General features: G+C 45.1%; 1 protein-coding gene across 1 annotated transcript; it reads left to right on the forward strand.

Moving 5' to 3' along the window:
* Nucleotides 1-415: 415 nt before the first annotated feature.
* LOC143825932 (keratin, type I cytoskeletal 14-like) lies at nucleotides 416-11,621 on the forward strand. The gene is made up of 8 exons (XM_077314369.1): nucleotides 416-1,219; nucleotides 4,278-4,360; nucleotides 5,933-6,089; nucleotides 8,113-8,274; nucleotides 8,370-8,495; nucleotides 9,519-9,739; nucleotides 10,650-10,696; nucleotides 11,331-11,621. The coding sequence occupies exons 1-8, from the start codon at nucleotides 746-748 to the stop codon at nucleotides 11,426-11,428; spliced, it is 1,368 nt and encodes a 455-aa protein (XP_077170484.1). The 5' UTR covers nucleotides 416-745; the 3' UTR covers nucleotides 11,429-11,621.
* The last annotated feature ends 4,454 nt before the right edge of the window (nucleotides 11,622-16,075 follow it).

Genomic DNA, 16,075 nt, shown 5'->3' on the forward strand with positions numbered 1-16,075 from the left:
TTTGCGAACCACAAACCAGTCAAAATGTGTGATGAACTTTAGTTTGTCAGCTGGTTCGTGCCATCCCTACTTTGAGGGCCCAAAGTTCCCTTCATCAGATGTGAGCAGAGTGGATCAGAGGTCTCCATTTCTCTCTACTAGTATCTGACAGAGGGAGCTTTGCCTCTCAGAAGTTTATATCATGAAACCCTTGTTGGCCTCTTTGGTGTCAAGAGATCTGTGCCAAAGGCTGTTTCCTATGCTCAAAATTACAGAGAGCCCTCAAGGATGTACATATTTAAAGCCAGAGCATATGGAAAAAAACATTAGAGAACTCTGGCATCTTCAAAAGGTATCAAGGTGTGTTCTCAAAAACGCTTTCAACATTCCACAGTTGGGATGCAGGAAACATAAAATGTAGCCTCAGGTGAGGAGCCACCCTGTCTGAGTCACGGCTGACGGTTACCTTTGGAAACAAATGGAAAAAGAGTTAAACTAAAACAAAGCGCACCCTTTTCCTAAGACGAAGTTCAACACCGGGATGTGACATCAGCATGAATGTACACATGGAGCAAAAAGATGAGTTTTGAAGTTGGCGTGGATGCTGGGAGTGATGAAAGCTCAAGGGAATGTAAAGGCAGATTTTTTCCCCCACCGTGCCAACGCCTCTGTCCCAGGTATAAGAGGAGAATTACAGGCAAGGAGCTGCTAACTCTCTCCAGCCATTCAGAACTTTCTCTTGGGTGGCTCTCCATCTCCTGGCAAGATGACCACCACTATCAGGCAATATACCTCTTCCTCCTCCTCCGGTAAGGGGCCCCTGAGTTTTGGTGGGGGCTCCTCCCGGCTGTCCTCTGTGCATCTTGGAGGGGGGTACCGAGCCCCAAGCATCCATGGTGGAGTTGGTGGCATCTCCGTATCTTCTTCTCGTTATGTCTCTGGGGTAGGCAGCTCCTTTGGCGGTGGCTATGGGGGCAGCTATAGCAATAACAGCTTTGGTGGAGGCTTGGGAGGCGGCTTTGCCGTCTGTGGGGGGGATGGCCTCCTGGCTGGAGGTGAGAAGGAGACTATGCAGCACTTGAACGACCGCCTGGCTAACTACCTGGACAAGGTGCGTGCCCTGGAAGAGGCCAACACCGAGCTGGAGGTGAAGATCAGGGAGTGGCACAAGAAACAGGGACCTGGTCCAGACCGTGACTACAGCCCGTACTTCAGGACCATCGAAGACTTGCAGAGCAAGGTAAGGGAAGGGGTTTTGAGGAAACATTGGTTGCTATTGAAGGGGACATTCTGGCTAACTAACTATACATGGCTATCCGATACATTCTGATGACTGATCACAAAGCAGATGGTAGGAAGACAGCTTTGAAGAGGAATATTAATGTGACACTGCTTTACCCCTTGAGTCTTCAGTATCAATGTTATTAAATGAATGGTTTAAGGACTTTGCTGAATAGATCTAAGCAAACCTGTTTCCTACACGTGTATATGCAGAGTTGTTATGGAGCACGGGATGACCTCTACCACAACATCTTTTATAGGTTTTGCACATTGCAGCGTACGGCCAGCCAGTGAGGTGTAATGTTAGAGTGTCAGATTAGGATTTGGAAGGCCCAGGTTCAAATCCCCACTCTGCCAATAAGTGTCAGTGGGTGACCTTGGGGCAGTCATATTCTTTCAGTCTAATCTATCTCAAAGGGTTGTTGTAAGGATAAAATGGAGGAGAAGGGAACAATGTAAGCTGCTTTGGATCCCAGTTAGGGAGAAAAGCACAGTATAAATCAAATACATAAATAAATAAGGAAAGATTGCTCTGCTCTCTTGAAAGCTGCAATCCCAATGTGGAATTAAATTGACCTCTGATGGATATGTCTATGATTCTCTGTTACCCATGATGGCTGAATGGTACCTCTAGGCTCAAAAGAATGCTGCTAATCATCAGATACTTCTTGGGCCGCTATCTCTGGGTTGGTAAATACCTGAAGATTTGGGAGGGTGGAGCCTCAGGAGGGGAGGGACTCCAGTAAGTATAACACCATAAAGTCCACCTTTCACAGTGGCTATTTTCTCCAGGTGAACTGATCTCTGTTACCTGGGGATCTGTTATGATAACATATGGAGGTTGACATCCCTAGATTCTTCCAGGTGGTCAGCAGGGGAAGGCTACTGTCAGCAGGTCTTACTTCGTGGGCTTCCTTGTGTCATCTGACCACAGCTGGAAAAAGGGTGCTGGGTTAAATAGACTATTGGTCTGATCCAGTAGGGCTGATTTTATTTGAAACCAGGATGTGAATGGGATATGACTCAGGTATTTATCCACTGTACTGAATATGCTACATTAAAAGAAAAATTCCGTGCAAAGGAAATCCAAATGTCACTAATCCAAACAAGGGGTCAATATTAAACATGAAGAATATTCCTTATCTTCACAGTCTTTAACCATCACCATCAAAACAACCAAAGAGTACAATCCTAGGTAATATCTAGTTTCGTTGTTGCACTTCCTCAGTTTTTTAATAATGATGATTGCACGTGAACAGAAAATTCAAGCAAGGAGACCTTGAGTTCTGCTTGAATTTTTTTGGCCAGGTACAATCATCATTACAAAACTGAAGAAGTCTAACAATTAATTACCCCAGGATTCTAGTTTTTGGGTTGTTTTGATGATGAAGATTACAGACTCTGAAGAAAAGAACTTTTCTTCTCTTTAATAGACCTCTAGTTGGAACCCACAAATTCTTCTGTTACCTGCAAGACACATTGTTTTTCTCCCGTTTGCATACATGGGTATTTCTACTTTATCTTGCTAATCCAAACAAAGCATTGACACAGCTTCTTTCAGCTGACATATTGCACAATTTTGTGTCACGCAGAACTTATTTTGGTTCTGCCCATCATGGTGAGGAAGGAACTGTTGAGGGTTGAAGCCTTATCTAGTAACCCTTGTGATAACCAGGTTCTGGCTGCCCGCCTTTTCAGGCAAATCTTCATAGCTCCAAGGACTAGACACTTGCTTTAAAAAAAAGAAAGCTGAGGTTTCTGAGTCATTTGCTAGAAGTCTGCACGGTGGAATCAAGTGATCCTGCAACTGAGGAAGTTCCTCCAGATCTGAGCTCAGATAGAAAATCCTAGATGACCACCAGTGAGACATAATCTGCTTTTGCAAATCCAGTTGGGGTGCCTTCCCAGATCCTTTAATGCTGTGAAGAGTGCAGGCAGCTGCTTTTGGAAATGAAAGAGGATTCAATTTCAGTTGACACACGAGGATAACAGCTTCAGGTCCATGAATAGAACAGGTAAAACAGAACAGCTATAAACAGCTAAATGAATACATATAGGTCCAAGACTGCAGAGATTTGGTGGAAAATAACTTTTAAAAATATACGGTGGTAACAAGTGGTGACTGAGTTGACAGGCACATGAACTCTGTGTAGGAGATATTAATTATCTCCCGAGTATGCACTCCTTGTGCCAAAGGGGCTCAAAGCTCCGCAGGGCAGGGCAGGGCTCTGTCTGAGGCAGTTTCCCTTTTGCAAGATAAACAGCTGTTGATAAATAACAACTAAACAATGACCTTGTAGTAGAGATTAAGTGTGGTTAGATTGCTAAATAAACTACTTAAGCTGCTTGAACAGATCTGTTAATTCCACCTCAGACAACCTTGCCAAGTAAGCAGCAGAATTCAGGTAAAAGATGTAACACTGAAGGCTCCTAATTTACTCACAGATTTATCCACAGCTCTCATCAAATACACCCTGAGTTGGCTTACTACAACTTGCCTTCTTTCCACCCAGACATGTCAAGTTATGATGGTATTTTATTTTACACGTGTCGGCCCTGGGCCAAAGGTCCATGCCTAGGGTGAGTCATCTAAACATTTAATACGTCGGTTTTTTTGCTCCAGCAAAACCAAAAAGCCATGGGGAACTCTTGTTCATATGTGCCTGGCCTTCCTTAAAACAATATAGCCGAAAATACTGTTGTGGTTCTTTCTGTGGATCCTAAGTCCTGACACAAATTGGAGACACCAAACGGGTAACAATTATCTCAGAAAATTGTCCTTTTCCTTACTTTACAGTCCTTTCACTGAACCCATTTGGACTTTCATATTTTAGCAGCATTTAGACATACTGGTTGGATAGTCAAAGAAATAGACAGAGCTAAGCATCATGGTGACATTCATGATTGCTCTTTCCCAAACATCCATCTGCTTGCTCTGATCCACCCTGAACTCTGGAGTATTCATTGTGGGTTAGCCTCTTTGGGACAGCTTCTTAGAGTTTTTCTTCTCTTCCCAGATTCAAGCGGCCACTGTTAACAATGCCAGCATTGTTCTGCAGATCGACAATGCCCGTCTGGCTGCGGATGACTTCAGAACCAAGTAAGCTTGGAAAAATCTTTAACTGTTCATGAGGAGCAGGGTCTCCTCTGCAGAAGACACTTCCGATATGTCAAAGGCTGGAGTTTGATTTCCAGGGCTGAGAGATCAAAGTTCAGATATGGGAGGGGCAGCAGCCAAATCAGATCAAAAGTCACTAAGGCAGGAAACCCACACACAAACACACAAAAGGAAGATGAGATGTGGAAACCCACAGACTGGTCCAGAACACAAACATGATTGTCATGTACCATGGTCAATCTCTCCCAAAATAGGTGAGCTCAGAATTTTGGCAAAAAACTCAGTAGTTTATTTCAGAAGAGAACTAACGGCGTCACAGGACTCCTGCAATGTTAAAGACAAAAGTACCAGGAATTGAAAAACAATAATAGAAGCACATCTTTCCTCTCTCCAACTGTACACAAACCAGTTTCCCACAGGACAGTCCTTATCCTCAAATAATAGTACAGTTTACAGCTAGCATCTCTGGGCAGGAAGGAAACAGCCCAAACACCTGAAGGGATGATAGAGGCCCAGAGCATGGGAACAAATTGAGGGGCGGGGATGAACGGAGCAATCTCAGGACAATTCTCTGTAGGGAGTTCTGGGACTCTGGTCAAGTGGAGGCCAGCTGACAAAGATGTATTTAGAAATAGGAGTCAGGAAGTTATCAAACTGCTTTTCATCACCTGATATCTTGCCAACAGGCCATACAACAAATATCACCAGACCTGCCTTGCAATCTCTGCCTGAGACCGTTTTTCCTTTCCCCCAAATCCCTTCTTGGGGTCATAATGGTCCTGACCAGTCAGAATTATTATGACTCTCCCACCTGACCATGAGGAGCGTGGTTTACCAGCTCTGTCATCCTAAAGCATCCCCACCAACACTGCCCACCTGTTGAAGCCGCAATAGAAAATCCCGTTTTAGGTTCTTAAGTGAAGCATCCTGGCAATAGTTGTTCTCTTAAGCTTAAAACATGTTTAATATTACATTGGTTCCCACGGAATCAATGTAATATTAGTAGTGGGGGAAAGAGTTGATTTTGAGGCTGGTGAGCAACCCATGCTAATCTTTTTAAAAGAATTACTTGTTTAGGTCTATTTATTGTCTTGATCTTTTCTATTAACCCGTTTTTGGTTTGCATTATTTAGTTGTCAGATGCGTCCATCGGGTCTGGAGAAGTGGCACGCAATTTGTTTTTGAATCAATAAACACATTTCCATTTCTGTCTGCCTTGCCTGGGCTTTCGAAAGGTTCAGGAGTTTTGCCAATATGAAAATATCCAAGAGCAGGGGTAGTCAACCTGTGGTCCTCCAGATGTCCATGGACTACAATTCCCATGAGCCCCTGCCAGCGTTTGCTGGCAGGGGCTTGTGGGAATTGTAGTCCATGGTCATCTGGAGGATCACAGGTTGACAACCCCTGTCCAAGAGGATAGATGCGAGAGCTAACGGGAAGAGACTTGGCCATGACCCTGGACTTTTGAAATAACTCCTCATATAGCCAAAACTGGATGGGAACAAAACTGAAACGGATATAGCATTTAATCTCCTCCCGCTTTGTCTTTCCCAGATTCGAGACAGAACAAGCCCTCCGTATGAATGTTGAGGCCGACATCAATGGTCTACGCAGAGTCTTAGATGAGCTGACCCTGTCCAGGGCAGATCTCGAAATGCAGATTGAGAATCTGAAAGAGGACCTGGTTTATCTGAGGAAGAACCATGAGGAGGTGAGAGGCAGAGCTGCCAACAAGCCTCTGTTGATACATGGGGCGAGTGGGTGTACAGGCAGTTATTGCAGGAATGGTGCCTGAACATCAGAATCACGCAGAGCTGGAGGAGACCACAAAGGGCTATCCAGTCCAGCCCCCAACCTTCTCGGGGACTTAAAAATCACACAGGGGGTTATCCAGTCTCCTCCTAAAAGCTTCCAGCAAAGGAGCCTCCATTACCCCCCCCCAGGCATCATATTCCACATACAAGCAGCCCTCACTGCCAGCAAATGCTTTCTAATATTTAAGTGGAATTTCCGTTCCTGCGGTTTGAATCCACTGCTCCTAGTCCTTGTCTCTACAGCTGCACCAAGCAAGTTGGTCCCCTCTTCAACGCGTCTACCTCTTACATAGTTAAACACAACTATCACATAACCCTTTGCTCTCCTCCTTTCCAAGCAAAACATATCCAACTCTCTTGACCTTTCCTTGTAAGGCATGGATTCTCCAACCCCTTAACCATCCTACTCGCTGTCCTCTGAACATGTTCCAGTTTGTCAACATCCTTCTTGAATTCCGGCACCCTGAACTGGAAACAATATTCCAAAAGAGGTCTAACCTAGGCAGAATAGATTGGTATTATAACTGTCTGCTCCTAGCAATGTAGTATAATATCACATTAGCCTTCTTAGTTGCCGTATTACACTGTTGGTTCGTGTTCAACTTATTGTCCACCAGAACTCCTAATTGCCTTTCACACGTTCTACTGTTAAGCTAGGTGCCCCCATCTTATACTTATGCAGCACATTTTTATGACCCAAATGAAATACTTTACGCTTCTCCCAATTAAAATTCATGTTGTTGGCTATGGTGATTTAGTGTCATCTGTAGATCTGATAATAATGCACCCTCTATTGCCTCACCCACATCGTTAATAAAAATATTAAGCAATACGGGCCCTAGCGTAGAACCCTGCGGTAAGCCATTGGTCAAAATGAAGATGAATCATTGATGAACAGCATTTGGTGTTACCAATCCATTTGATGGTGACCTTATCCTGTTTTTGCTAACTTTTTTTGCAAGAATCCTACGTGTTGGCTTCCAATCTATAGCCAGCTAGCCGTATGCATTTGTTGCTACGTTCAAGCCTCAGGATGCTTTTGGGTTAGGCTGGTTGTCCTATTGCCTGTTGTTACACTGAGCAGCAACAGGAGGAAAACAAATGAAAAACTGCTGCTGCCAGAACAGTACTTCTGGGTACAACCCGGAAGTGATAGCGGGTAGTTCTAGAAGTCATTGGAAACCCTGTAGCTGCACCCAGAATTGACATAGTGATAGTCTTGATGTCACTCCAACCCCTATATTCCTGCCTCTCTACCCTCCCACTTCTGCGCAGCAACTCTGTTAGTAATGGTGTGGCCAAACCTACGGAAGTTCACGACAAGCTGACCGAAGACTGGTTGTTGTTAGTGTCTTGATGTCCAGCAGGACTTTAAAAAACTACATTTCTATGCTGCCTTTCCCCGAGGGCTCAGGGCAGTTTACAGTATTTCAACACATTCTGCTAAAACATAATGCTACACTCCAGTTAGGCATTTAAAATGATTAGAACCAGCACATGAAAAGTAGTGCTATTTTAAAAAAAAAACCCTAGGAGCTTCTGCTTTTACTTATTGTCCAGGTAAGTAGAGGTGTGTAGGTGTGTGAGCATAAAGTGCTGTACTGAAGGCTCAGTACTGAAGGATCACGGCTAGATGTTATTTCTGTATCCATACGTGTGTGCCCATATGTGCATAGGGAGACCAGGTGCATTGGTGTTCTCTCTGGACCTCAGCCATAGGTCTGGTGGAACAACTCTGTCTTGCAGGCCCTGCAGAACTGCTTTAAATCCTGCAGAGCCCTGATCTCACTCAGAAGAGTATTCCACCCAGCCAGAGCCAGGGCAGAGGCTTTAACTGAGCCCAGTTTTGCCTCTCTTTATTTAAGTTTTCCATATCAAGAACAGAAATGCATATATGCTTTGTCTCCATCCTCTCCCCAGGAAATGACTATCCTCCGAAGCCAACTGGGTGGAGAAATCACCGTGGAAATGGACGCTGCTCCAGGAGCGGACCTGACCAAGATCTTGTCGGAGATGCGTGAGCAGTATGAGGTCCTGGCAGAGAAGAACCGCAAGGACGCGGAGCACTGGTTCTTCACCAAGGTGTGCCATTGGGGGGATGGCTGGAAGTTCCAGAAGGGGGAGGAAAAAAAAACGAGCTGCAGGTAAATCGGTGTAATGTCTCCCTTTCCCTGCAGACTGAAGAGCTGAACCGTGAAGTGGCCACCAACACGGAACAGCTGCAGAGCAGCAAGACGGAGATCACGGAACTGAGGCGCACCATCCAAGGCCTGGAAATAGACCTCCAAGCTCAACTCAGCATGGTATGGAGTTCTTACTGGGGACAGTGCAAAACCAGATTCTGTCTCGCAGACAACTGCTCCGCACCCTTGATCTGTTATGTATTCCTAGCCATCATTCCTAGCAAGCCATGTTTTTGTCCACTGAGAGTAACATTAGTATGCATTGATCTAGAACCTCTTCTCCGAAACAAATTGCCTGATTTTGACAGTTACCCAGTCCTTAAATTCCAGCCCATCCCAGCTGTTCCTGATGGATGTTCTCAGGTGGTTCTGGAGGGCCCAGATGATGTTGGCTCACGTGAGAATGTCCCTCTCTAGATTTCTTCAGCACCATACACCTGAATGTGTGCACCGAGGTTTCCCACCTCTCTGACTGTGCTAGCGTTGTGCTACAGCAATGATTTGCAGCTGGGTTTTCCTGGGTGGACCAAATAATCCAGTTCCCCATGACTGTTGTAGTGACATCTTAGTGCCTTCTCCAACTATGGCTGACTCCATAGGAAGCACGGGGTTGGCTGCGGCTTGAAATGTTCGCCCATAATATCATGCTGGTGATGGGCTGTCCGCTCATGTAAGTCATCACTAGATGGTGAAGAAGAGTTATTTTGTTTATACTCCGCTTTTCACTGCCTGAAGGAGTCTCAAAGTGGCGGACAAAGGCCTTCCCTTCCTCTTCCCACAAAAGACACCCTGTGAGGTAGGCGAGGCTGAGAGAATTTCTGACAGGGCTGCTCAGTCAGGACAGCACTATCAGGACTGTGACTAGCCCAGGGGCACTCAGCTGGCTGCATGTGGAGGAGCGGGGAATCGAACCCGGCTCGCCAGATTAGAAACCACTGCTCTTAACTTCTATTCAGTGTAGTTATCAAAGTATGACTATGGAGGTGTGAAGCAGCCCTCTGTTTAATTTGTCTAGGGGCTTCTGTGAGTCATTCTTCCTTGATAATCTCCCAATAGCTACACAAGGTGAAAAAAGAGGGAGGTTGGGTTTGCTTCACTACACGGAATCAGACTCCTCACTGCTCCTCAATTCTCTTTCCCCAGAAAGCGGCACTGGAAGGCACCCTGGCCGAGACAGAATCTCGCTACGGCACCCAGCTGGCCCAGATCCAGTCTATGATCACCAGCGTGGAGGAGCAGCTGGCGGAGCTGCGGTGTGACATGGAGCGTCAGAACCACGAGTACAAGATCCTCCTGGACGTCAAGACCCGCTTGGAGCAGGAGATCTCCACCTACCGGCGCCTGCTGGAGGGAGAGGAAGCCCAGTGAGTAAAGGGGAGGTTGGTTTGCAGAGGTATTTTTGAACAATCTCCGGAGGCCAAGAGTAGAGAAGCGGTCCAAAGCTGAGGGACAAACTCCCCACTTCTTTTCAAGTGGACGGAAAACCATCTCATTTTGTTAAGCCACATAGGTTGAAAAATTTCAGGCTAAAGCTGAATCTGGCTTAATTTGTTTTCTAATTTGAGCATGGGAACGAGGTGTTTTTCAGGCCTTAACATTAGGAATAGGCACAAACCAGTTTCCAGGACTCCAAATTTCTCATGAATTTGGTTGGGAACACCCTCCCTTGAATATTTTCCAGACTTTTTGTCTGGTTGGCTTTGGGATTTGGGCCATTTAAATCTAGCAGCTGAGCAGGGCAATCCACCTATTAGTGGTTAGGTTTAAAATGCCTCAGTTTCACTTCCTCCCTTCAGATCTTGGGAAGCAAAACAGACCCTTGAAATGGCTGCCAGCTGACATGAACAAAATAAATTGCTGTAATGGCTGGCAAAGAGTGTGCCTGCTGCGAGGCTGAAATTGTTGGCAGCCATTTTGGTTTGCTTTCCTCCCTTTGGAAGGATGGGAACAAATGGAGGATTTAAATGGCTGCCCTTCAATTTACAATTCATTATTTTTAAAGGCAATTGAATTGTAATTTTGATGTTACCATGTCTTCAAACACATTTGCTGACTTACAAATGGATGAACGCTTTTACTTGTCGCTTTGAACAGTAATTTTTATGATGCTACCCTAAGCGGAGTTACACATTTCTAAATCCACCGAATTTGATGGGCTTCGAAGGATGTAATTTTGTTTAGGATGGTTCTTGTCAAATTATTTTGATTATAGAAAAGATGACTCTCTGCCCTGCATTGTATTTCTAATTGTATTTTACTTCCCTCCCTTTATAGTATCAATTACCAGTATAATTCCGCTGTATCGCCATCTGGGAAAGACGGTAAGAATTTTCCCCAACTAGACTACTAAAGATGCAGTCCTGAAAACATTTTCCTGGGTGTAAGCCCCATTGAACAACATGGGATTTCCCTCTAAGTAGACCTGCTCCAGATTGCTCTATTAATTGTTTACCTTGCATGACATTAGGAAATGTTGCTGCCTGAATGAAGAAGATGCACCAGGAAAACCAAATTGTCACCGGGTTTGTTCCTTTTAAGAACTCAAGTGGGATGGCAGGGGAATGAATGATGGCCATACTAATCTGGGCTGACTCTGTCATGAGGCGACCTAAGTGGCAGATTTTGAGGGGTGCAAGGTCCCATCCCACCCACCACCCACCTTCCTGCTGCTCCTGCCTGTGAGCCAGAGGAGATCATTCTTCTTACCTCCTTGGTCTTTAAAAGCAGCCCTCTAACATGCCAGTTCCAGAACTCTCAAGATTTGTTCATCAGCCACCATCCCTTGCTAAGGCAATGACAGGTGGTGGGCTGAATTCTTCAGCCCGAATTGGCCAGGGTCCCTTTCTATACTCTCTGAGCCACATAGGTCCCTCACCTGAGATTTCCGTCTGCAAGCTCTTTTAGCAAGGCACGAGATTTTGGAGAACAATGGCTTCCCCCCTTCTTCATTTGCAGTGACAAAGACCACGCGCCAAGTCCGCATGATTGTTGAAGAGGTCGAAGACGGGAAGGTGGTTTCTTCTCGAGAGCAGGTCAAGCAGTCTAGCTACTAGAAGGAATGGTTCTCCACAGCGCTGTGGATCGCAGCTGAGAGTGGCCATCGCAACATCTCCAGGCATCCCATAGAGAGCAGTCCACCTGCATATGCATGAAGCCTCCTAGAAGCACAGAGCCACCTGGTTCCATGGTTTCTCAGTGCATAATTACCCTGCCTGCTAGCAAACTAATAAAGGCTTGCTTTCCCCAGTCATGCCAATGACAGTACAAGGATTTTTGATTTCTCATTATTCAGTTCCAAGCTGTTCATTGTACAGAACTCAGAGAAACATTTCAATAGACATTTCAGACCCATCCTGGAGCAAAACAATAAGACCCGCATCATCAGCATAGAGCAACAAAGGTACATGAATGGTACCAAGTCTTGGGCTGTGGCCATCTATTCCTAACAGCCAGATTGTGTAGAAAGAGGTTAAATAAAAAGAGGCCAAGGATACAGCCCTGTTTAACTCCTTTCTTGGTTGAAATGGTTGGAGTTCATTTAATTTGACTGTTTATAGAGCTCCTTTATGGGGGGGGGGGGGAGAAACAGTAATCTCTTATGTTCCTCATAGATAGTTTATCCTTGAAGAGTTTGCCTGGTATGGAGTCAAAAGCTCCTTTAAATTCTAGAAAAGCAGTAATAAAGTCTGGATCTTCCTTTTTAAAGTGTATTTATTAATCAAATGGGATTAGGGGGCACAGTGATCAAGGGTAGTTTTTTCCCTGGCAGAAACCCACTTGCTCTGGAGCCAGTATTTTCTGCCAAGACATCTAGAGAGTGAGCTTGGATAATAAATGACTGGCATATAATTTCCCAGCTACAGAGAGAAGACTTATTGTTTTGAAGCTGGAAGGTAACATATAATTTCCCTACTTCTATATTCTACTAATATACGTAGCATTTGTCCTCTGGCATTGAGCCTCCTTTATTTACCATTGTAATAAAGGAGGTAAGAAGGAACCAACCAGGTTCCGTTTTTAGAATTTCAGGGATTACAGCATCAGTACCTGGAGCTTTCTCAGATTTTAACCAGCCAATTAATTCTACTGTCTCATCCGACATCACAGGTGGCCAATCTGGTAAATCACCCAGAGATGGTTCAGACACCCAAATCTTCTCCTTGTAGAATAAACTAAAAAAAATAGTGAAGCCATGTATCAAGTGAGATCGCAGACATAGAGGGGCTTGGCTACGAAAAGCTCCTGAGACTGTCGTGAGTTGTTTAAAGATATAGCAGAAAGGATTTCCTACTGGTTATTAATGAATTGGTCTTTCACATTCTTATGAGGTGTTGTATTTCTAGGCATTCAACATAGCTTATTACTGCAAGGCAATGGGTGGGAGAGGAGGGGAAGAGAGGTAGCCAGTTCCCCATAGAGACATAGTTTCTGTTTGGTAGAATTACATGTGTCCATAAATTGCTGCATCAGCCAAATCTTGCAACTGGAGAGGCAGCTTCCCTTTAGGAGTCTGTTTTTATGCCCTCTCTTGTCCTTGTGCTGGTCATGTCTAAGAACTCCATTTTACCATCATGAAAACAGTTCTCGAGATCCTGGAAACGATATTCATGGGAAATTAATGGTAACCATTTAGGGCAAGTCAAGCATTTCAGGTCCCTTGATATACACTTTCATTATAATGCATCCTGGACCATTCATCGCAAGTTGGCAGCGGATGTGGCTAAAACGACCAGATGATTTCCTAGCTCCACACTCAGCCTGGACTACCTTCCCAGAAGCGGTGACTGTGCTGATTTTTATTATGCCGTGGGTGGCTCAGTGCTCAGTAAGGCAATTTTTAATAACTATGCTGGATTGTGTGCTGCTCTTAGGAAGGAAACCAAGGAGGTAGAACGGGAACCTGAGCAATTTTCTAAAACTCCCTCCTCCCCTCCTCCTCCAGTGACCCACAACACAAAAAGACTATTGTCTCTTCTCTAGAAGGGTTCAATATTTTGTGCTTTTGTGGGTAAGGCAAGGAAGGTTACAGGTGATTGGATGCAGACAGCAAGGGACAGCAGAGTTCTGTGCTGAAAGAGCTGCAATTTCATACATGCACAGTGTTACTGACAGGCTCTTTCTGCCAATGGGAAAGAACAAATAATGTATTTTGGAACTCGTCCTTAAACCCAAGAATCTTGGCCTATTGAAACAGGGTTAGTTTGTCCCTTGGGATATTGTCTTCAGTCCCCCGCCCAAGGTTGCTAAGATATTATACACAGCATCATGGGTATAAACTCATTCACGGACAGCAATCCCAGGAATTGGAGATTCTAGATTACCATTTGGGATATCATACAGTGCCAGGAGGTCATTAAGGTGTTTTGACCTGTTATCTATCAATTCTTATCAGATCATTATAACAAAATTTGGAAAATGAGTCATTCTGAGCAGCTCGTGAACTATGGGAAAATTTCAATAGGGCAAGATGAATACGAATCTTTATTGAGGGCAAGCCCACTTGTGCCCTATGCAGTTGGGACACCCTGAGGGGGAGCCAGAAATCTCTGCAGGAAGAAGTTTTGAATGGTCTCTACTCTTTCAGTTAGAGTATTGTTCCAGTCCCATATAGTCTCCTGGTAATGACAGCCTTTCCCTCATTTTCTGTGGTATTTCTGAGGCAATGACAGCCTTCACCTCCATTTTACTCTCCCCTCCCCTCCCAGAGGCTCCACATCATCTAGGGATTTGCTGTACGTGCCTGAAGGGCAAGACGAGAGGCTGTCTGTACCGGAAGAGTCTTGCAATAACTTTAGTAATAATTTCGACACAAGTCATAAAGCAAACAAGTGTGTTTTGGTAATCTCATGGGGGCTGTACACATTCAGGGGATGGGGTTTTCCTCCAAGTTCCAGTTATCTCTTTACTATCCATTTTACTACATGGGCTCTAGATCAAATCAAAACTGAACTCTTCCTAGATGTTAAAGTGATTAAACTCAGGCTATTTTGTCACATTATAGAATCATAGAATCATAGAGTTGGAAGGGACCTCCTGGGTCATCTAGTTCAGGGGTAGTCAACCTGTGGTCCTCCAGATGTTCATGGACTACAATTCCCATGAGGTGGGAATTGTAGTCCATGAACATCTGGAGGACCACAGGTTGACTACCCCTGATCTAGTCCAACCCCCTGCACTATGCAGGACACTCACGGCCCTATCACTCATAATAAGTGCTGTTTTTTATACTCTACCTGAAGGAGTCTCAAAGCGGCTGAGAAGACAGGAGTCACTGGACAAGATAAAGATGCCGGGAAAATTTGAAGGCAGCAGGAAAAGAGAAAGAGCCAACATGAGATTAATTGATTCAATCAAGGAAGCCACTGCTCTCAGTTCATAGGGTCACTGTTAAGTCCATGGGATTGTAGGAAGCCAAGACTAGTGGGAGGTCAATCAGCTCTTTATTGTGATCCCGGCATGATGTTAGAAAAGGCAAAACTGAACCCCCGAAAACCCCCAACTTATATACAGTAGCAAACAATCCCACGTCACACTCAGTCCTCTGCAGAACCACAAACACAACAATCGCCATAAATAGTTTTATCAGCATAGAGCCCTTATTCGCTGGAACAGGGATTCCCAACCAGGGATCCAAGGACCCTCAAAGATCTGCAGGAGCTCTGGAGGGGGGGGGGTCCGTGGCCTTTCCCCTCCTGGCTTAATAGACTTGGCCACAAGCAAGGGAACTGACTTTCCCATTGCTCCCCCTCTGGAGTGTGAGCTGTCTTGTGGTAGCTTGGCCTGGAAGGGGGCAGAGCCTGAATGCTTACTCCTGCTTTCAACCGTCTCCTGTCTCTCCCTTTCTCCTCAAATCTGCCTGTTAACATGGGGATGTGATGTCACTTCTAGTGACATGTCACTTCAAGGGTGTATGACAGGGACGCGTGGCCAGCCACATCACTCCCAGGGCTCCTCAAAGCCCCCAAAAGTATTTCAGGGGCTCCCCCTTGGTCAAAAGTTTGAAAAAAAGGCTGGGCTGGAAGGACACTCTCTTGCTTCTATTCCCTTCAACAAAACCCAGCTCTTCTTTGCCTTGGTTTGTCTCTCCTCCTTCAACTCCTTCAAATTCCTCAGAAGGCTTCCGCATCAGACTCCCGCATTCTACGAGCAACATTTGTTTAAATCAAACCCTCGGTATTCATGCCGTGGGGCTTTGGGATGATCTTGCAGGTCAACTTACTGAGCAAATTAAGAAACCTTTGATGCACAGAGGTGCTGATGGGTGTGATGATAAAGCAGGAGCAGGGAGAAAGTGCAAAGCAAATCGAAAAGGTTAACCAGTGGTTAGCCAGTGTTTACAGCAGGCCCTGCTTTGAAGAGCCGGAGCGCCACAAAGGAAGCTTTATTAATCATCAGAATTAGGGGAATTAGGCTTTGCTGCAGGGGAAGTGGTATCTTCAATATGAAAAAAAACAGACAACTTTGCCCAGATATCAAAGGAAGGCACAGGATGAAAGAGAAAGTATTCCCATTAGGATGTGTGCTATTGAGGATATCAAGAAAATGTGGGGTGGCCATTCATGAGATGATGGCAGTCATGGCATCTGTCCCTTTACAGCTGAGTCACAGGTGACCCAGTTCCAAAAAGTCTCTAACTTTGCTTTCAACAGGAGCACATCCAACGGGGAGAATGAAATGACTGAAAATTTCCCACCACCCAG

The sequence above is a fragment of the Paroedura picta genome, chromosome 16 (assembly GCF_049243985.1).
Source record: "Paroedura picta isolate Pp20150507F chromosome 16, Ppicta_v3.0, whole genome shotgun sequence".
Lineage (NCBI taxonomy): Eukaryota > Metazoa > Chordata > Lepidosauria > Squamata > Gekkonidae > Paroedura > Paroedura picta.